Source organism: Mirounga angustirostris, unplaced genomic scaffold (assembly GCF_029215605.1).
Source record: "Mirounga angustirostris isolate CCGP_5_RB_7025 unplaced genomic scaffold, mMirAng1.0.hap1 SCAF_8, whole genome shotgun sequence".
In the NCBI taxonomy this organism is placed as follows: domain Eukaryota; kingdom Metazoa; phylum Chordata; class Mammalia; order Carnivora; family Phocidae; genus Mirounga; species Mirounga angustirostris.
Genome location: NW_026991716.1, coordinates 35,263,670 through 35,285,419, shown reverse-complemented (window position 1 = coordinate 35,285,419; position 21,750 = coordinate 35,263,670). Strand labels below are relative to the sequence as shown.

Sequence of the window (21,750 nt, the reverse complement as noted above, 5' to 3'; positions counted from 1 at the left end):
TCTCAGGTGGTTGCAGTTGTTTGCATTTTTACCGTTTTTTTTTTTTTAAACAATCAATTTCATGAAACTTACAATTTTGATATCAATGAATAGCTTGACCTTTTCATGTGTAATTTTAAAAATCATGTCTTAGCCCTCACTCCTCCAGAAATTTGATACTCAATACTCTTTTTCACCAGGTCAAAAAGATGGATAGATGGAGGGTGGGAGAGATATAATACTCTGTGGGTTTTTAAGGGAGTAACTCGTGTTCAGATCATTTATTCACTTATTTATTCAACAAATATTTATTGAGCACCCTCTGCATTATCAGCATATTCCAGGCACTGGGGATAAAGCAGAGAAAACCACACAAGGCCTCTGCTCTTACGGACTGTAGAGGAGAGCGTGAATTACAGCGTTGGATCACATTTTGAAGCAAATCACAAATCAAATGAGCATACCCAATGGGACAATCTTCCACCGAGACACATAATTATATGTACAGCTTCAAAATTCCTCTATTGCATGTCTTCAGTAACGTTTTATCAGCTGTTGTTTAATTCAGATGTGTGCAAAACAGTGATTCTGCACTTCTAAATCCTATAATCCTCCTGAAGAACTCATCAAATGCCACCACTTCACATATCAACCCTTGGGCAAAAGAGGGGGTAGAGCGGACTGCAGCAGGGGTTGCTCTCCCTCTGGCACCTTTCTGAGAAGGTGAATGAGCTGAAGTATTCTTGTAAATCCCCTAGCGCCACCTCTGGGTCCTCAGCTCTGAGCGCCACCACACCTTTAGAACAGGTAAAACTTCCTCTTGACACCCCGCCCTTTGCTACCTTGGCAGGGAAGAGAAAGCCATCCTCTCACACCGTTTCTGCCAGTACCGAGTTTACTGAAGGAGAAGCCACCGCTGGAGAGTATCATCTGTAGACTCAAGGGACGCTGCTTCTCTAACTTAGAGACAAATGCATTTTCTTCTGGGTTCTTTCCAAAAGAAATGTTTTCATGTGACTGTAAGTCTCAAAGACATCAGGAGAAGACATTAAAGCCACCTTGTTTTGAAAGATCCTGGTGCCCCTCCACGAACCCAGAACAATCACGGCCCACTCTCCTCCCCACGATATTCTCGCTCTACCACTTGCTAGCTGCCTAAACACAAAGAACTTATTTTTCTCCACTTCCTCTTCTGTCAAATGGGTGTAATAACAGACTCTACCAGATTAGTTGTGAAGATTCAATAAATTCATGTATGTAGGAAGCTCAGAACAGTCTTAGCCCATAGTGAGAGCTACGTAATCATTAGCTGTTCTTTTGACATGAATTCTCTGTTTTGGAAGGCTCAGGTCCAATCCAATCTGGAAGGCAAGAGCAGACCCCCTAATGTGTCTTTTTGTCCCTGGTTGATGACAAAAGAAAGATGATATCTTTCTAAAATAACCAGGCAGGGAAAATAGTTCTATCAATTACTCTATAACACAGGATTGTCCCTGGTATCTATTTCATTTTTCAAAGTGTTCTGACATTCTCAGTTGAAGAAGAAAGTCAAAGGCACCTTCCAAATACTGCAGAAAACAAGTAGGAATTGACACAAAGGGACAGTCATTCCTAGGAGATCAAATATTTCTGCTATGATAAATAAGTCTTTCTTCTTTCCCTCTTAAGTACTGAGTTAAAAATGATAAAAAAAATATCAAAGATCTAAGGGCTATATTTGTTAACTTTGTAAAAAAACACTGAAAACAAAATCATAAATCATTTTTTATAAAAATAATCTGGTTAAAAAGTAAGCCAGTTCAGAACAAATACAAACCATACAATAAACCAATTTTATTTTGGTTTTTGTTTTTCAAAAAACAAAACAAAACAAAACCTCTTTCACTGCTGAGCTGATTGTACTTCTGTTGACAACCTATCATACAATCCCAAATTAATCTTTTTAAAGCACTGCTCTGTTCATGCTACTTCCCTGCTCATAAAACATTCGATGGCTTCCTATCGCCAACTGAATTAAATCCAAACTCTTCTCACCAGCTCTCCTGTGCAATCCGACTCTCCCTGACACTCCAGCTTTATGAGGTGGGGTTACAGACGTGCCCCTCACCACAACCCAGGTGCACAGCCTTTGTGCTTTTTCTGTGACCACTCCCATTCTCCTCACAAATTCCCTCCTCACTATGTTTCTCAGTCTCCTCTGATTTACATCCCTTCTCTCAAAGAATCCAGTCTCCTTCAGGTAAGGGCTTCATCCTTCAGGTGGGCGAGGGGACAGGCGAGTGGGATGGCATTGCGTTGTAATGGGGAGGATGCCTCAGATCCACATGCTGCCCTCCAATCTCTGCCACAGGCTGGGATCCCTGTACTTCATCCTTGGCGCTGTGACGAATCCTGTCTGACCTACAGGGGTGTTGGGCTGCTGTCCACAGAGACTGGTCCTTAGTGTCCAGGAATAAAGTTCCCTGGGGCCTGCAGCTTCTTGGTTTGAACCCAGCCCTCTGCTGCGCACCAGCCCTCTCAACATGTCCACGCCCACACTCCTGCTTGCCAAACGTCAGCCTTAGCCCTCTAGCTGCTCCCCTCCATCAATGCTGCCAGGGGCTGCATGCGGGATCTGGTGCCAGGCAGAATGCAGGAGCACCTCCCATCTGGATGTTTCTCAAGCATCTTTCTGTACCCACCCAAGGTTCAGCCTCACGAGACTGGGAAGAGACAAGGATCTTCGTACATGACCTCCATCTACCTCCGATTCTCTTGTCCTTCCCATGACCCATTGTGGCCCATAGTGCCAGGTTTCCTCCTTCTTTCTAAATCATAGCTGTCTCCTTCTCAGGGGCCATGTTGGCAGATGGGACTCAGGAAGAAAAGCTGGCTCATGGATCAGGAAAAATCCAAAGTATACCTCCCATCCCACTTGTATGCCACAGTTAGAAGGCCTTCCTACATCTGAGGCCCATTTTGCTCCTGCTTCTGCCTAGATTCCCACAGGCTTCGGTGTCCCTCCTCCCCATGGCCCAGTGCCCCAGACACTGAGGATGTGGCCCCAAGTCTAAGTGAGGGCTTTAAGGTGACTGTAAGGAGTCAAAGGAGCTTTCCGGTTTGGTGAAATTGGGCTCACTTTATTTAAATGTCACAGAGGCCGAAACCTGTATGCTCAGACCCTCTGCACAGCCTGCCCGCCTCTCCCTGGTGGTACTTATCACTTCCCCTCTGGGCCCCGCAGCCCCTTGTACATGGAGGGAGTGGGTGATGGTCTCTGAGCTCACACAGCTGGTCAGTGGCAGAGCCTGGCCCCTGTCCCTGCTCCTTAGTCCAGCCCACAGTTTACTGTACCATGCTGCCTTATGCTACACTTTAAGACATCAACTTCTCCAGGTGCATTGGACCTGAGAAAAACTATCAACTTTATGACATGCTCCAGTTTCCTTTGAACTACAAGACATGAAAAATCAAGAAATTTTAGCCATTCTGCAAAATTGTTTGCAAAGTTTCTACAGCAGTCATCTAACCTGAAGCCAAGGAAGAAATTCACTAAAGTAGAGAAAGAAGATGATAGAGTAATAAGTTAGTTTACTGCCTGTTTATTATAAATAGGATGTTGTGGAGAAAAGTGTATTGAGTATCGTGTTCTATCCCCCTGTCGTATGAATTTAGAAATACTCTATGTTTTCTTCCTACATGATCTCTTTCATTCCCATGGCTTTGGTGGTTATTTCTATGCCCTCTCTTTGCAGCTGTCTGACTTCTTCTAAACTGTCTGGCCTACCCTTTCTAACTGTCTGCTGGATATCTCAAATTCAACATGTGTATATGGTCACCAGAGCTGTTCAGAAACATTCGATTTCCCCCTCTTCCATGCACATGGGAGAAGCACATGTCCCTGCTCTCTCTGAAGTTAGTGGTGGCTGTGTGTCTTGCTTTGCCTAATGAAAGATGAGCATTTAAGTGACATGTGTCACTTGCGGGTAACTTTTAAAAACTGGCACATGATTTGTCTTACCCCATTCCTCTGCCGTAGTAATTTTAGAAGCAATTCCTGGGTGACCATGACCATAACCAGGCATGTTGGAGAGAGAATAAATGAGAATATACCCCTATTGTTTCAAGCCATTGAAAGTTTGGGATTGTTTTTATGGCCAAGAAACCTGGCCTATTCTGACTGAAACTAGGTCCCCAAATCACATTCACTATCCCCCTCACCCTGACAATTCTCAAACTCGTTCCACTTTCAACCAACTAGACCAGAAATCTTCAACTCATTTCTGACCCTTTTCTTGGCCCTTGTATCTGGTCTGTTGCCATTTTACTTCCATGACTTCTTCTTTATATTCCCATTGTTTTTACCTAAGGTTGACCTTTTACCTGTGGCTGGGAAGATTATAATAAACTCCCTTGAACCTCTTTGCTATAATTCTATGCATGTCTGCCAGAGTCATCTTCCTAAAAGATGGTAAGAGGTTCCTGAGGGACCACATCACCACCTTACACAATTCCTTGTCCCTCACCAGACCAAGAAAATCCTTCCTCGAGGAATCAAGACTCACAACCGACATGCCCCCTTCATTCATTCCTTTTCTGGTACTGTTCTGTTTCAGCCTGGAATGTCACCTTCACTTCTACCCATCCTTCAGGGTCCTTTTAAAATGCCACTTTCTTCTTTTGGGGGAGAGGGCAGCCAGAATATGATTTATTAAACTTTACACAAGGAGCAAAAAACATAAGAGATACACTAAAACATTTTTCCCATGGATCAAATCATCTGAAAAATTCATAGCTTAACCCGCAACAGTATATTTTCCAAAGAGCTCTTACTGGATTCACCAACCACAAGTCTCTCCTTCCTTTTAGACATTAAGACTTTGTTTTTAGCTCTCTCCTAACATTTAGAGTATTCTGCCTTGTTTTACAATAATTTTTAAAATCATCTCTATTTCCATTGTGAGACTGTTTTCTTTGAAAGCAATGTCTGGTTGATCCTTCTACACCAACATTAGTATGGTGGGTTTGCAGAGTATATGCTCAATAAATACTTATTTAACTGAATTGAATGAAAATACCACTCTTTTATCTTCTTAATGATACTTTTAACATGGAGATGAGCATTGAATAGGATTAACTTCCAATATGAAATACAAGTGTGCCTTTTTCTGTCTTAAAAGTCATGATACTCCCTTGCTCAAGGAATTGCTCTCTTGCGATAGAAAGCTCATCACCCACCTCATTTTTCTTCCCTTCGGCATTCGGGTTTCCTAACCACAGGCAACAATGACCAAACTTCAGGTAATGATATAACTAAGGAAAACATGGAGTGAACACAGGCCTGAAATAAATCATCTTGAGTAACCAGAGCAAAACGAATGGGAATCAGAAAAGAAACACAAGGTCCAAAGAAATTCCCTTTCACGAGAACATGATTTCCCCCATTGTATCATAAAAATGGGTCTCCAGCATGTCGAAGAGCATATCAGAAGCAATCTCCTTTACATACCACATCCATATCCCAAACGCTTCACCTTTAATGAGAGCCTGAAACTCTCTGTGCTTCACTGTTCCTCTCTGAAGATCAATCTTCAAGGTCATGAGGAGTACAAAGAGGAATTTGTGGTTTTCATACAGGCCTCTGACAGAGTATATAAAAACTTCGTATGTCAGATACTCAATAATATTTGTAATTCTCTTTTGAGGTAGCGGAGACTTCTCGGATCTGCAATACATTTTAAAAATTAAGGAATTCAACAGCCATTGCTAAGATAGTAGGAATACAAACAAAAATTTTAAGTGACTCTGCATGGGGCAGGGGAGGGACTCCCCACCTGGCCATGGACTGGTCAAATAACTTTAGGAACTGGGCGAGTGAGGTCTGGTACATGATGTTGACCATACTCATCTCTGTGATGAGAAAGTAGAGGATGCTTCCACGGGTGGCCGCAGGCCGGAACTCTTCCTGAGCTGTGTTAATTTTGATCTCCGTCTCTGCGGCCACATGCAGCTTTTCACTTACTTCAGCTGCTGTCTGCTTGGTGATTCGGAGAACACCGATGAGAGATTCGTCATCTACTAAGGAACCTAAAAGCCAAACAGGAAAACCGTAGAAGACAAGAAGGGGAAGCCACAAAGAAAGAGGCAGCCCTTCTGAAATTGACCTGTTCATTTTCACGTTTATTTCTTCAAAGCCTGCAGGATGAAGGTCGGGTATTAACACACTGAGAGGCTTCTGGCCCAACTGTCATCTGATGCCTGAATCCTTCCAAACATTCCTGCAGACAGGTTATCCCCGATGCTGCCTGTAAATCTGCAAAAGGGGATTCCCAAGGCAGCCCACATGACTGGTCTTCAAATACTGAAGACAAAGTCTGGCTCCCTCCACCCCCCAGTGGTTTACCACTGCAAACTGCAATTCACCTCTCAGGAACCAGACCTTGATTCAGCATACTCTAGGCTGGATCGGGGGAAGAGCCCTCAGCGATCTTTGCTAATATTAAGATGCCCAGGTGTATCCAAATGGCTGGGAGAAGTCACTGGACCAGAGGACAGACAACTTCACAAACACAGGCAGTGGAATCAAGGCAGATAAAAGGACTTTTCCCTGAGGACACGATCAAGGCAGTGCGGGTGAATGGTGTGAGAATAACATATCATGTACTCCTGGGAGGTTAAGGTTTTTGTTTATCCAAGGAGTAAAGTGCTGTTGGGAAGCATTCATTATGAGGCTGTAATAAATGGTAGGATTTAGGCTACTGTAATTTGCCTACTGCAGAAAAATACAGTGTTTGTTGACTTTAGTGTCTTTGGATAGGATGTTTCTTATTTATTTAGAGAGACTACATCCCCAAATCAGGGTGTGGCATGAGGATCTGACTGCCCTAAGGAGAACCCACCCCTGACTTCTAAGTAGGAAGTCAAGGCAAGTGGAGAGTGAGTTTGGGCCTTGGGTGCTCAAGGGCCTCTGACACAGATAACACATATCATCACCCATTGTGGTCATTGCATTTCAATGCCAAATGAAAGAGTCGATCTTAAAAAAAAAAAAAAAATTAGATTGAGCACATTAGTTTCCTCTGGGCAAGCAAATTAGCCTATTACGAGTTACCTAGCTCTATTGGGAGCCCTTATTTTTCTTAGGAGAGAGCAATTATATCTAGAAAACTGTGTTCTTCTCAAATGCTCAGACTCTGTTTGCTAATTCAAAAATCAGATTCTCTGCAGTCCTTCTTTAAACATCTAGATGGAAATTGCCTGGCTTGTGTTTGCACTGATAACTCAACTGTTTTCTAACACCTATAATCATGAGGTGCTGAAAAGAGGGCCCAAGAAATCTTTACTCAGGACCCGTCGTTCGGTTACTTGTTAACAACACAATACCTTTTGTGGCGCTTAACTTATAGAGAAGGTTGTCTTCAAGCTCCTTCATCTTCCGCTTGTTGGAAGTCACATCCTCCAAAAGTTTAACTCTCTCAGACTCTAATTCCTGTCATTAAGAAACAAGAAATAGAGGCGCCTGGGTGGCTGTCATTGGGCGTCTGCCTTCGGCTCAGGTCATGGTCCCAGGGTCCTGGGATCAAGCCCTGCATCGGGCTCCCTGCTCTGCGGGAAGCCTGCTTCTCCCTCTCCCACTCCCCCTGCTTGTGTTCCCTCTCTTGCTGTGTCTCTCTCTGTCAAATAAATAAATAAAATCTTAAAAAAGAAAAGAAAAGAAATTATGCCCGCTAGTATTGTTTCCACAGTGCTTACACTGGCATGCATGAGATTCCCCTGCTAAAGGAATTTTGTCTGATTATTCCCCACGCTCTCTTCCTGGCTCTAAGTTTATTTAAATTAGAGTGTCCCATTCTCTTGGCTCTGTTCCCACACTGCCTCTGTGTGAAATGCTAACTTTATTGGCAATCAGAAGTGGGAGAAGCAGAGACATAATATCAAAACACCAAGAGACCACCCAAATCAAATGTGAGCTCTTGGTCTGGGATCTGCCTGTAGGAACACCAGGTATCTGGTCTGACAGAGCCAGCTGCCAGTACAAATCCATTTTCCATTGATTTACATCTCCTTCTACCAGAGGGGCTAAACTGGATGTTTGGAAGGCATATTTATTCCTACAAAAATAATGTCTTTTTCAAATTATATTCTGAAAAAAATTTTAAACTTTCAGAAAAGTTGCAAGACTGATACAATTAACTCTCATAAATGCTTTCTTTGCCCAGATTCACCAGATACCATTTTGCTTTATCACTCTCTCTCTCTCTATATATATATAATATTTATTATCATTATTGTTCTTCTTATTATTGGTGAACCATTTGCTGAGGTCATGATCCTTTACCCCTAAAAACTTTAGCAAATCTCCTAAGAACCAGGACATTCTTTTACAGAAGCATGGTGTAATTTTCAAAATCAAGGAAATTTAACAAGGATGTAAGAATACTCTTTTTTTTTTATTCTTATGTTAATCCCCATACATTACATCATTAGTTTTAGATGAAGTGTTCCATGATTCATTGTTTGTGCATAACACCCAGTGCTCCATGCAGAATGTGCCCTCCTCAATACCCACCACCAGGCTAACCCATCCTCCCACCCCCCTCCCCTCTAGAACCCTCAGTTTGTTTTTCAGAGTCCATCGTCTCTCATGGTTCGTCTACCCCTCCGATTTCCCCCGCTTCATTCTTCCCCTCCCGCTACCTTCTTCTTCTTCTTTTTTTTTTCTTAACATATATTGCATTATTTGTTTTAGAGGTACAGATCTGAGATTCAACAGTCTTGCACAATTCACAGCGCTTACCAGAGCACATACCCTCCCCAGTGTCTATCACCCAGTCACCCCATTCCTCCCACCCCACCCCCCACTCCAACAACACTCAGTTTGTTTCCTGCGATTAAGAATTCCTCATATCAGTGAGGTCATATGATACATGTCTTTCTCTGTTTGACTTATTTCACTCAACATAATACCCTCCAGTTCCATCCACGTCATTGCAAATGGCAAGATCTCATTCCTTTTGATGGCTGCATAATATTCCATTGTATATATATACCATCTCTTCTTTATCCATTCATCTGTCGATGGACATCTTGGCTCTTTCCACAGTTTGGCTATTGTGGACATTGCTGCTATAAACATCGGGGTGCACGGACCCCTTCGGATCCCTGCTTTTGTATCTTTGGGGTAAATACCCAGTAGTGCAATTGCTGGATCATATGGTAGCTCTATTTTCAACTTTTTGAGGAACCGCCATACAGTTTTCCAGAGTGGCTGCACCAGCTTGCATTCCCACCAACAGTGTAGGAGGGTTCCCCTAAGAATACTCTTGCTACATGTAAATTGAAGTTGTTTCAATAGCATTTTTATAGCATTTTTTCCTGGTCTTCTACAGAATCACACACTATACTTAGAATTATGTTAAAAGGAGGTGTTTGGAAACTACCTATCTGAGAACGTTTCTTGAAAAACCACTTCAGAAATTCCACCGCTTTCTGCAAGTCTTAAACCAGTTTGTGGGGCTCTGAAGCCACAGCATGGTGTTCATCTCTACACCTGCCACAGCTTGCATCAGAATCTGTGTGTCAATCATGTCCTTCCAACGGGATTCTGTGCAGCTAGAGGGCAGGCACCTGTCCCATTCACTTTTGCATTCTTGACAGCACTTACCTGGAGGTGTTGCAGGGAAAGGACTCAACCCAAGAAATATGTGTTAAATTGAAGTATGCCAAACTGAGTTCAACAGCTTTATTTTACATCTGGGGAAACTGAGGACCCAGAAATATTAACTTTGAATCCCATCCCAACATGATCCCTAGGGCCAGCTACTGGCAAAGACAGGCTCATACTCTTGTTCTCCAACTCCAAGACCAGTGGCATGATTGACAGTGTCCTAGGTTTGCCGGGTTTGATGGGGGTAGCAATGAAGGTCATGTGGGGGAGTACCTCATGAGCTGTTTCCATTAAGGTGGTCACCTCTGGATGGCAGTATAGGAATATGGGGACAAAATGAAATCACATGAGCTTCCTTTTCAGTTTGATCTGGCAAAACAAGCATCATGGTACAGTGGACCCTTGTGGGTTCTACAGCATGATCTGTAAGGCTTATCTAGGAGGCCTGACAGGGTGAAAAGTCCGAGTGCTTTTAGAGCGCTTTTGTCACCTATTCTCTCTGGTCTCTGTCTGTTCTTCTGTAAAATGAGGGTGTAAGAGCAGGATAGTAAAGAGGGTTAAACATCATGGTCAGGATGTCCTCCTACAGATTAAGTGTGTGTTTTGGCTTTTTCCAATAAGGTTGGCATAAGCACTTTAGCACATCCCTCGAAGAGGAAGCTGAGGCCTAGAAGAGTGGGGGTAGGCCCTCTGGGGACACGGGGTGTCGCCTGCCTTAGACAGTGGGGTGGCCTGCCTTAGGGAAGTTGGTGCAGCCTGCACGCAGCACCTGGACCAGTGAGGAATCAGATCAGACCAACAGCACCAGTGAGACTACCAAGGAAGGACTAATTTTCAACAGTTGGCACCATGTGGTTCCAAGAGGTGATGAGCAATGAACTGAAGGGCCCATGCTCTCTCTGCCTGGCTGTGGAAGTGGCATGGTTCCCTTCCTGGACTGTAGAAGCCCCGGGCTGTTTGTTGGAAGCAAAGATCAAACAGCTCGTGAGAGCGGATGCTGGGACTGCGCCCCCTTGGCTCAGCTCTGGCAGACTGGCTGCCTTTAAGGGCCGGCCCCTTAACCATCCCGGCTAACCAGGTAGGGCTTCGCCTCTCCTTTTACTGAGTTCTCTCTGTTTCTCTGGTGTGAGGATCATTTCTCTTTCCCTCTTCCAACGTCTTTCCTGTGTTCATGACATCTACTCCTATCTCTTGTCTTTCTCTTTTCCTTGTCTGGTCTTCTATTGCCAGTCTTTCCCTCCACCCTCCCACGTGAAGCCTCTCTGGTCTTATTATTGCTAACCTTGCCCTTTCCTTGAACCTTCAATACTCTTATTCTAGGTAAGCAAATATAATCTTTCTCCGATTTTACGCAAATATGTTTTCCATATGCAAATAAGTATAATTACATTTTATGCATATTTTATGCATAATGTTAAATGTTTTCTAAGATTTATTTTAAAAACTAGTTTCAACTTGTATCAGTCTCTTAAAATCTTCCAGTTTTAAGTTCTTTATTAGAACCTTCAATCATACTTAATTTCTCTGCCTTAATGCAAATTTCATTCAATTAAAATTAAAGTTAGGCTCTCTGTATCATTAGAGTGCTAGACTGCAGTAGTTGAAACTACCCCAGTGATAATACACTCATTCAGAGCAATTTCTTTTTCTCCAGGATCATTATTTTAGTGACTTTTTCAGGTACATCAAAGAGCATCCATCCATAGGACTACAGATACGAAGATCAGCATACTCCAAGGTTTAAAGACAGAAGTAGAAAAAACAGTGTGAGTGGTGTGCGTGTGTGTGAGTGTGTGTGTGTGTGTATGTGTGTGTACCCACGTGCACACATTTGGGGTTGGAGGACAGCTGAGTTAGTTACATGATTTCTTGATAGGATGTGACAGGAGACTGCTAAACTAATATTTATGTTAACAAAGGTAAATAAAAATTTGCTTAGTTTTTTCTTTCCAAAATACTTAACAATTTCATAATAATTTATTAGAAGTAGTCCTTTACCTTGAGAAATTATTACCTGTTTCTCAGTTAAAATCACTCTCCTTAATAACTGATTCTCGAGTCCTTTCATAGTCACGGTAAAATCAATGACTGACGTTTTAGCATTGATCTCAGGGGTAAAGGCAGGGTTGGGTAACTTCGTAGTAATATAAAGTTTAAATGTATCCATGATATCACATTCTTTATCACCGACTTTCACCTACATCAATTCAAATATAAAATTAAAAACAGCTTAAGGGGCAGGACAAGGAATTTGGGGTTAACTTAGGAAAGAATTTATCAGAGGTCAGCACCGTGAAACTTGAATGAATTGCAAAGGAAAAAGTTCTAAGACTTTAATCACTGGTCTTAAATAATTCAGATTTGTGGTCCTGCCAGAAGACATTGTTAGCCATGACACCAAACAAATTAAATGAACAAAAATTAAGTGAAAAATCTATCCCCAACAAATGTAGAATAAAGGAAAACTCAGACACATCTCAGATTTGACTGTTTTCTCCCACCTGAGGAAATTGTTTCCTACTGAGGAAATCTGTGGTGTTTAGAGGAAGTATTTGTTATTTCTCTTTGCATTTCAGTCATATCTGAAGCATAGTTGACAACATAAAGGATTAATGAAATTTTCAAAGAAAAGAATGCCGACATTTTCTTCAGAAACATAACATTTATCTTAAATACTACAATTTGCAGTATATTATATTAAAAACAACTGGCTTTGCTATCTAAAATTTAGGTGGAAATTATATGATTTTAAAGGACTTAAATTTTTAATTAATCTTGATTCTGCATGTGGTTGGAAACCACATCGATAAGGCACCACCACGTTCTCAAGCACCAAGCCTTCACACTGCAGATAAGAATATGTTCTTTTGAAAGACCTTCAGGAATAAAAATCCTACACCCTCCCTTGGCATGTTAAATACTGTGCATAAAAGATTCACATTATGAAGAAATGTTTTCTAAATAAATCTTTGTTCAATGAGAACATTTGCATTCTGTACTTATTCACTGATATTCATGAAATTAATTTGTCCAAAGTGAAAAATCTCAATCAGAAATGCTGTCATTCATCAAGAAACAAAACCAAAGAAGCCTAAAGGTAGAGAATGCCTCCACTTAAAAAAGAAACACTTCTACTGAAAGCCATTCATGTTTGCACCAATGATGGGAAGCAGGATTCTATAGCTTCTAGCAAAGTCTGTGAGCTTAGATTGAAAGTTAATACAGGGAGAAATGAACAAATCAGTGTCCATAGACTTTATTAAAATGCCATTTCCTCCTGTGAGAAAATGCAGGTTTTATTGTACAGATGAATATATGACTTGTAAATCCAATTTTCTCAGAGCTGCCAACGTACGTACATACATAGTGTGCAACATTAATATATTATTATGACCAGACAATGTATTTTCTCAATATGTTATTTAGTGTCAGCTAAATGGCTACTCTTACCAAAATACTGCTCTCCCCTGTATTTTTCATATACAATTAAAAAAATAAGGGAAACACTAAATATGAGTTTGGAAATAATTTTTCCATTGTATCAAATACTACCACCTGAAGCAAAGTACCTTCACTGCTATGCTCAAAAAGATAAGTAGATGTCACCATTGTTCTTTTCTTGCCGTCTTCTTTTTTTTTTTTTTTTATTCCTTCCCAAAGCTCACCTTGAATGTGGTGCCTGATTTAATGAAATTCTTTTCTAATACATTATCCAGGGCTGGATCCAGCTCTTCACGAATGTCCTCAATGAGAAGGGGTCGGCCCAAGGAAAGGCTGTCCTCCAAGTGTGTGCGGAAATATTTATGGTTCAGAGATGTTACCTAAAAATAAAGGGTTCATTGCTATATAAATGTGACAAAGAATGTGCTCATTCCTAAGTGGAAACCAAGAGATTTGTTGCACAGATGCCTAAGAATTTTAAGGGCGATATAGGAAGCCTTATGAAAATAAAAGTAAGAACACTTAATTTTCCAAACGTGGTGAACCCATGACTTTGTGTAGGCTCTGGATGAGCAACAGTTTCTCTGGTCGAAACAGGAGAATCGAGTGGCACATCTCAAAGTGAATGTCAGAAATCTGCTCCTACACAGAGCAGAGAAGTAATCAAGGATTAAACCAGTTACACATACCTACTTACGATCACTCAGGGAAAGCAAAGTAACTTGCATATTTGCAATATTCATTTATCTCCTCAGGACCACTCATGAGATGATCAAGTGATTAAAAAATAGGCATTAGAATGTCAGAAATTATATATGGAGTCAAACCAAGGTCCCATCCATGTATTCTGCCTCTAACAGTGGTGCAATGGAAGAATATGATAGATACTTCCCATAAAATCAACTTAAAAGACTGTATGTTCACTTTTTATATTATATATATATTTAAAATTAGAACTCTGAATGCCTGGTGGGGCCCCAGTGTTTTAGTTCAGTGTTTGTTGATTAGTTAAAATAGACACACTAGGCGGCATCTGGGTGGCTCAGTTGGTTAGGCTTCTACCTTTGGCTCAGGTCATGATCCTGGGTCCCGGGATTGAGTCCCGCATCGGGCTCCTTGTTCAGCAGGGAGTCTGCTTCTCCCTCTGACCCTTCCCCCTCTTGTGCTTTCTGTCTCTCTCACTCTCTCTCTCTCTCTCAAATAAATAAAATCTTAAAAAAAAAAAAAATAGACACACTGGGCTGGTTGATCTTTGCTTTGGCCAAATGGCTTTGAATTCTTACTTTTCCTACGATCCCTCCTCTGCCAAAATGGGAGGATTTCCGAAGGGTCAGCCCTCAACTCTCCATCTCCTTACACTCTACCCTCTGGATGCCGCTACTGTTTCTATGCTGCTGTGAGGGCTGATCTTAAGACACAAGGAAGATCCAGGGACAGCAGGAGATTAAGGGAGTGGAATTAAAAGATATTATCTCTCCCTTGCTATGAAAAAGAGACGTGGAAATAAAAATTAAATAAGTCTACTCTTGTCCTGTTTTGGATAGAAGGGAAATAGCTAAAACAAAAATCCTGCACATGAAGGAATTTTTTCCCTGGATGGATAGCTTTATTTACACAAATGATGAGCTGTGAAAGACCTCATTATGAGTTGATAAGGTAAATGAGTCTAAACAAAGAGCTTTAACCAGCTTATTAAACAAGATGAAACAAGGTCCCAATGAGACTAAATATAATTGTCCTGCTCTATTTCCTAAGGAGTAAATTCTATTTTCGTGATTTGCTTCCTAAGTGTGAGGGTTAATATTACGTGTCAGCTTGATCGGGGTAAGTGATGCCCAAAGAGCTGGCACACATTTATTTCAGTCTGTGCCTGTGAGGGTGTTTCCAGAACAGATTGGCCTTGGAATAGATAGACTGAGTAAAGAAAATCATCCTCATCGATTTGGGTGGGCATTATCCAATTCATTGAGAGCCTGAATAGAGCCCAAAGATGGAAGAAGAGCAAATTTGCTCTCTGCTTGAGCTGAGACATCCATCTTCTCCTGCCCTTGGATATCAGCAACTGGTTCTTTGGCCTTCAGACTTGGACTGGGACTCATACCACTGACTCCCCTGGTTCACAGACCTTCAGAGTTTAGACTGGGACTACATGACCAGCCTTCCTGAACCTCTAGCTTGTAGACAGCAGACTGTGGGATTTCTTAGCCTCCCCCAATCCACGAGCCAATCTCTCATAATAAATCATTTTCTATATTTTTGTATTTACTTATTTATTATAGTACATCATTAGTTTTTGATGTAGTGTTCAACAATTCATTAGTTGTATATATTTTTTAAGATTTAATTTATTTTATTTTTGAGAGAGACAAAGAGAGAGAGCATGAATCGGGGGGAGGGGCAGAGGGAGAAGCAGACTCCCCGCTGAGCAGGGAGCCCGATGCAGGGCTAGATCCCAAGACCCTGGGATCATGACCTGAGCTGAAGGCAGACGCTTAACCAACTGAGCCACCCAGGCGCCCCTTCACTTGATTTTCTTGTGTAGTAACACTATGTGGTAGCTACCATCAGACCCTGTGTCAGCTGCACAGAGACTCTAGTGTTGGGTTTTTACAAGGTGGTGAATTTTTTATAGAGAAACTTGATGAACACCTTCTTTCTGGAAGTCAGAGCTGAAGGTTCTGGAGACGGTACTGAAGGTGGCCTCGACAAAGCTGCCACAGTGGAATGCAGTCCTGGACATACAAAACATGTTTTGTTTTTCACTTATAAAGTGTTTCAATTTTCATTTTGTTTTCCTTCCCAAATAAAGAAATAATATTTCTGTTTTATTCTGTTTTCATTTATGGGTGTTTGTGCATGTGCTTATCCACATGTTTAAAAACATAACGTCTCCTGTGTAAGGAGAATATAGTTCAGTCTCCTTACATTCCAGGAGTTGATGGTTTTAAAAACATGTCAGTATCTCTGGCATATTTCTATTACTTCCTCAAGAAGATTCCTGAGACTGGGTGACATCAGGAAGGACATCATCAAAGGCTATCAAGGAGCTTAATGCCAAAATGGAGAGACAAAGCTATGATCAGGAAACTTAAGAGCAGGAGGAGTAGGGAGATGGACAGTCAGCAGAAGCAAGAGGAATGGAACAGGAGATAAGCTGTAGTTGTGCTGGATCCAGGAAAAGAAGTTGAGGGGCAGGAATGCTCCCGTATACACCACTCATGCTTTCCTTCTGTGAAGACGGCTCCTCAGAAGCTACATTCCCATTGACTTCATTTTCCTTAACTCTCCTCCTCTGTTGACACTCTCTTTCTGGGATCTCCCTGGTTTTCCAAGTAAACAGACTGGTGCATTGTGTTCTGGAGTATCAGTGAGTTGGGAGTATCTCAGGGGTGTTCCTGAGCACCGGGCAATATCCACATGTCAGGGAAACCCTCATCTCAGAAGGAAATCTTTCAATATTCTACCATTAAGTGGCATTTGTTGTAGGCTTTTGGTAAATGCTCTTTATCTGATTAAGGAAGAGCCCTCCTATTCTTAGTTTGCTGGAGGTTTTATCAGGAATGGGTGTTGAATTTTACAAGTGCTTTCTCTGCATTTATCAAGATGATCACATGATTTTTCTGTTGTTTTTTCCTTGTAATGATGGCACACTTTAACTCATTGAAATTCAATAAATATCAGAATTCCTACTCTATAGAAAAAGCACTGCAGAAAATATAAAGATGGTATAAAACCATAAGCCTTGTCAGCAAGAAGTTTATAATACAGTAAAGACAAAAGACAAATGTGCAATGAACAGTAATTGAAGACAGACTCTAAGTCCATATCAGAAATCCACATAAGACATTGTGAGCATTTAGGACAGGCCATATTAAACTGAGGACACAGGGAAGTCTTGATGAAGGTACTATTGGATGTGGACTTCTTGAAGAACACTCAAGATATTTATCTGGGATATAAGTGAAATGGGCAGTAGGGTAAAGAAAGACATCCTGGTTAGTAGAATAGCATATGTAAAAATACGGATCCAGGAGACTTAGAACTCTGAGTACCTTGCCTGGGAAATGGAACAGTCCGTATTGGTAGTTGAAATATCAATGGTAAATCTGAGATGCTGGAATCCTGCCTTTGTCTACCTCTTCTTTAAAATTAATACCTTATTATGGGGTGCCTGGTTGGTTCAGTCAGTGAAGCATTTGACTCTTGATTTCAGGTTCAGGTCATGATCTCAGGGTGGTAAGATCGAGCCCTGCGTCAGACCCTGCACTAGGCGTGGAGCCAGCTTAAGATATTCTCTGTCTCCCTCACCCTCTGCCCCTCCACTCCTCCCTCTCTAAGAAAAATAAATAAATAAAATTAAAAATAAAATAAACACCTTATTAGACCCCAACTCTAAAACGACTCTACGATGCCGTGAAGTACCACGTGCCTGAGCTAGGTTGGAGCAAATAGCCCTAAACCGAGGAGTCATGAGTTCTATTTTTGCTGCTTTCCTGTAAGCCCAAACCCAAGGCCCAAAATAAAAGCCACATCCAACGTTGGCAAAGGCAACAGAACCAGGGAAGGGGACAGACAGAAGAGTACATCATGAGAGAACACAAAACAAAGAAAATAATCTGAGCCCTTGCCCCAAACCACTGTTACAAAACTCAAGGGTATAGGGACGCCTGGGTGGCTCAGTCGGTTAAGCGTCTGCCTTCAGCTCAGGTCATGATCCCAGGGTCCTGGGATCGAGTCCCGCATCGGGCTCCCTGCTCCGCAGGGAGTCTGCTTCTCCCTCTGCCTCTCTATCTCTCATGAATAAATAAATAAAATCTTTAAAAAAAAAAAAAACTCAAGGGTATAAATTAACAAACAATTATCACAGAGATGACTTTATGACTGGCAGAATCAACTGAAATTTTGGGAAAATTTCATGATTTTAATAATGCTTTCCCATACACCAAATGGTACATACTTGCAAGTCATTTTCTCTTTCCTTTGATTTAATCCAAGTTTTGCCTTGAGTCTGTGGGTCTATGAGGAGTGGGTACCTGGTGGCCTTCGTCACAATGATGCCATTCTGGATTGAGAGGTCATCTCCTGGTAATCCCTGCAGCCCCCACTCCCCAATCTAAGTAACAAGAAATGGATATGGCCAGTCAGAGGAGAACAAGAATGCTTTCATAATAATTAAAATTGCCACAATATTAAAAGAATTTAATACTGGGATATATATTTTTTTCCATTGAGACTATGCAATGGGTACCTAGAGAAAAAAAAAAACAAACTTGTAAATGTGACCCAAACAACATTCACCTAAAAAAATAAAAATTATAATCTAATAAATCCTTTAATAACCCAAGATTAGGGTTTAGTCCTTTATGCTACATTTTCAAACTTATGAGGGAATATTACTGTGAATTTTTGAAGTGTGGTTGCTTAACATTCAGAGAACATAGGGGCTTAACATATGGTAAGACTAGGTGAGTTGGTGGGATCCAGACTAGGCAGGATTAGTGGAAAGAATACACCGAAATGTCTGGAAAGATATGCACCAAGGGTTAAACCCCTGAAGCTTCCCCTTCCTGCCCTTTGGCTCTGTTTACTTGGAGAACAGGATTTGCATAGCTGGAGGCAGAGAAATTAGGAGGGATATTACACTGGCAGGTGTTCATCAATGACATTAAAAAAAAATATTTCCTGGGGTGTCTGGCAGGCTCAGTCGGAAGTGTGTGCGACTCTTGATCTTGGGGTGCTGAATTTGAGCTCCATGTTGGGGAGTAGAGATCGCTGGAAAATAAATAACTCAACTTAAAAAAAAAAAATCCTCCCTAATTACGAGAGAATCGCAAGCCTGCCTCCACGTGGTCAATAAAATCACCTGAGATCCAATGAATCCACCAGCCTTCACCCTCATTAAATTATCCCAGCAGCCTCCAAAGGTCGTAATTAATAAGGTATACCCTGGTCCACTTTGCCTCATCAGTGTCCACCACATCTTTAATACATTATCTAGTCCTTGGAAACAACCAGTTGAACATTGTTTGAATTGGAGAAGATTAATTTTTTAACTTTTAGATACGGATAATACGAAACTAATAGCATGGCTTCCCAAAGGAAAAAGTCCATGGGGGAATATATTTACAGATCAGAAAGCAGCTCATGAATACAAATTGCCTGGAAGGCATTTAATGCCATAGGAGCTCTGCAAGATACACTGAAAATTAACATCAAATTCCCAACAAGGAAGGTTAGTGTCGTGGGGCCATCACTCAGTGACACCAGAACGTACTGTTGGGCTCTGCTCTTGGACAGGACGAAAAGATGGTTTATGATCAAAAGAAGATTCATACCAGGACTTATGGCCTAGCTAAAGCCTATAATCACCTAAAATGTTTGAAAGAGAGTGACTTAATAATGAGAGAAAGAGAGTGGTGCAAATAATGGAAAGTTAAAAGAAAAGCCCAGTATTAGCAAGCCTATAATTCATGAATGATCTTTTATATTTTTTTTTGAAGATTTTATTTTTTTATGTACTCTCTACCCCCAGTGTGGGGCTCGAACTCACGACCCTGAGATCAAGAGTTATACGTTCCACTAACTGAGCCAGCCAGGCACCCCCATGTATGATAATTTGAAAGCAATATTTCTTAAAACTCAAAGGAATTTCCATACCAAAAAGAAAGGTTTCTTTTTAGTTAATTCTTAAGTATTTTCAAAACAATCTTTAATTAAATGAAAAAAAGAAAAAAAAATAGGTGAACCGTGATTTCTTAGTAAGTAAGGCTGGAATTCAAATAATATTATGAAGAAAATGACACTCACTGTTGGAGGATCCACCAACATTGAAATAAGATTCAGGTTTTCCGTGAAAGGAATCTTCCGAGCTTTCAGCTCTATCTCCCACTGATCTTTAAGCAAATAGTTCCTAAATATCTGATTGAAAGGACCAAGGTAGGAAAGGAATCCGGTGCACAGCAGAATATCACCCACGAGTCTGTGGGGACACAAGACAACGTGAGTCAGCTAACACATTCACCCTCTCCCATTAATGAGTCCAAAAGGCCATAGGGCAATTTTGTTTTCTTATTAGGCAAAATCCTTCTTTGCTCCCTCCTTAACACATGGTAAACAGACATGGACAGACCATGCAAAAGGGAGCCCCCAAACCCAAATGGTGGGAGGAGGGGCCACATTTGGCGTAGGCCAAGGAGCAAGAGAGAGACTGCTTCCTTGAAGCCTGCAGGTCCAGAGACTTGACTCCTAGGAAGGACAGTATCCTCTTCCCATGCCATGCCCTGGTCCTGTTAGACTCAGTCCTGATTAAACTGTTTTCTTCTCCCCCTCTGGCTCTCCCTCTCCTCCTCCCACTTCTTGCTATTCTCTACTCCTTTCTCATTCCCCCCTCTTCCAGTTTTCTGAGGACACCAATAGACACTACCACAAGACAGCCTTGTAGTTAGAGGAAACCCCTGATCCACATGTCCAAAATCACTGAGGTGAAGAGTACAGAACTGGAGAAAGTATCTAGACAGATCTGGCAAATGCAAACAATATCAGAAGTACTCTTGGGGTGCCTGGGTGGCTCAGTCAGAAATCGTCCGACTCTTGACTTCAGCTCAGGTCATGATTACAGGGTCATGAGATCAAGCCCCGCATCCGGCTCCACATTGGGCATGGAGCCTGCTTAAGATTTCCTCTCCCTCTCCCTGTGCCCCTGCCTCCCCCCAGCAACCAAAAACAAAAACAAAAAAAGCAACAACAGAAAAAGAAGGACTCTTGTACTGAAAACCTACATTGCTGAACCAAACTTGAGATTAAAAATATTTCACAACCTTTTAATCCCTCTCCGTTTTACTGAGAGTGGGTAACCTCAGCTGTAAGATTCAGAAATGGATATACAGAAATGAAGAAGCAAAGCACTTCACTTGAGAGATGTATTTTATTTTCTCTCATGTCACAAAGAGGTGGCGTTTAGGGTGATGACTAAGAAGGAAAGCAATTATAACAAAGGCCAAAATTTATACCTATTAATCTGAGCTTTGAACTCTTTGCTTTGCTGAGTCCATCGGATCTTTTCTCCACTCAGCCCATCGATGAGGGTGGAAGCTGCCTGCATCTTTTTCCGGCACATATCTGCATCATTTACCAAATCCTACATTCGTAAAGGGAGAATATCCCAAAGAACTTTTTTAAGTGCTTAATCAAACATCCATTGTATTCATACATAAAAACATAGGGAGGAATTTCTTAATTTGCAAAATAAATATAGTCTAAAAAAGCAATGTGAGTGAAATTTTACCTATTAAATTCTGGTAATTGATTCATAATAGAGTTATTTTACCTTACCAAATTTCAAGGAAAGAGATTTTGTGAGAGAGAATCCAAATCACATAAATTAATATAGTATTTCTATTCCATGTTTTCAAAACAGAATCAAATCAATAAAATATACCATTTTAGGTCTTGGACTTAAAAATTCTGAGTTCTTGGAAGTTTACAAAGTGATTTTTTTTTTTTTCCCAGAAAAATTCTACACCACAGCAATGTGCTGCAGCCAACTTGTATCAACTCACTAGAGCCAACTGTTACATTTTTAGAAGACTTGCCGGCCGGTGGTGAACACAGACATTATTAAAAATTAAATTATATAAACTTACAGTTACATAAACTACATTAAGAGCAAAGGTAATAGATAATCA

At 41.2% G+C, this 21,750-nt stretch overlaps 1 protein-coding gene across 1 annotated transcript in view; it reads right to left on the bottom strand.

The window, feature by feature from the left end:
• DNAH8 (dynein axonemal heavy chain 8) overlaps positions 1 to 21,750 on the bottom strand; it is a 396,454-nt gene that overhangs the window by 104,208 nt on the left and 270,496 nt on the right. The window contains exons 72-79 of the mRNA XM_064597567.1: positions 21,076 to 21,203; positions 19,874 to 20,045; positions 18,024 to 18,179; positions 13,291 to 13,446; positions 11,640 to 11,822; positions 7,342 to 7,447; positions 5,793 to 6,045; positions 5,493 to 5,683 (exon numbers count right to left, since the gene is read on the bottom strand). Coding sequence (XP_064453637.1) covers positions 5,493 to 5,683; positions 5,793 to 6,045; positions 7,342 to 7,447; positions 11,640 to 11,822; positions 13,291 to 13,446; positions 18,024 to 18,179; positions 19,874 to 20,045; positions 21,076 to 21,203 — 1,345 coding nt within the window. The remainder of the gene's footprint in view (positions 1 to 5,492; positions 5,684 to 5,792; positions 6,046 to 7,341; positions 7,448 to 11,639; positions 11,823 to 13,290; positions 13,447 to 18,023; positions 18,180 to 19,873; positions 20,046 to 21,075; positions 21,204 to 21,750) is intronic.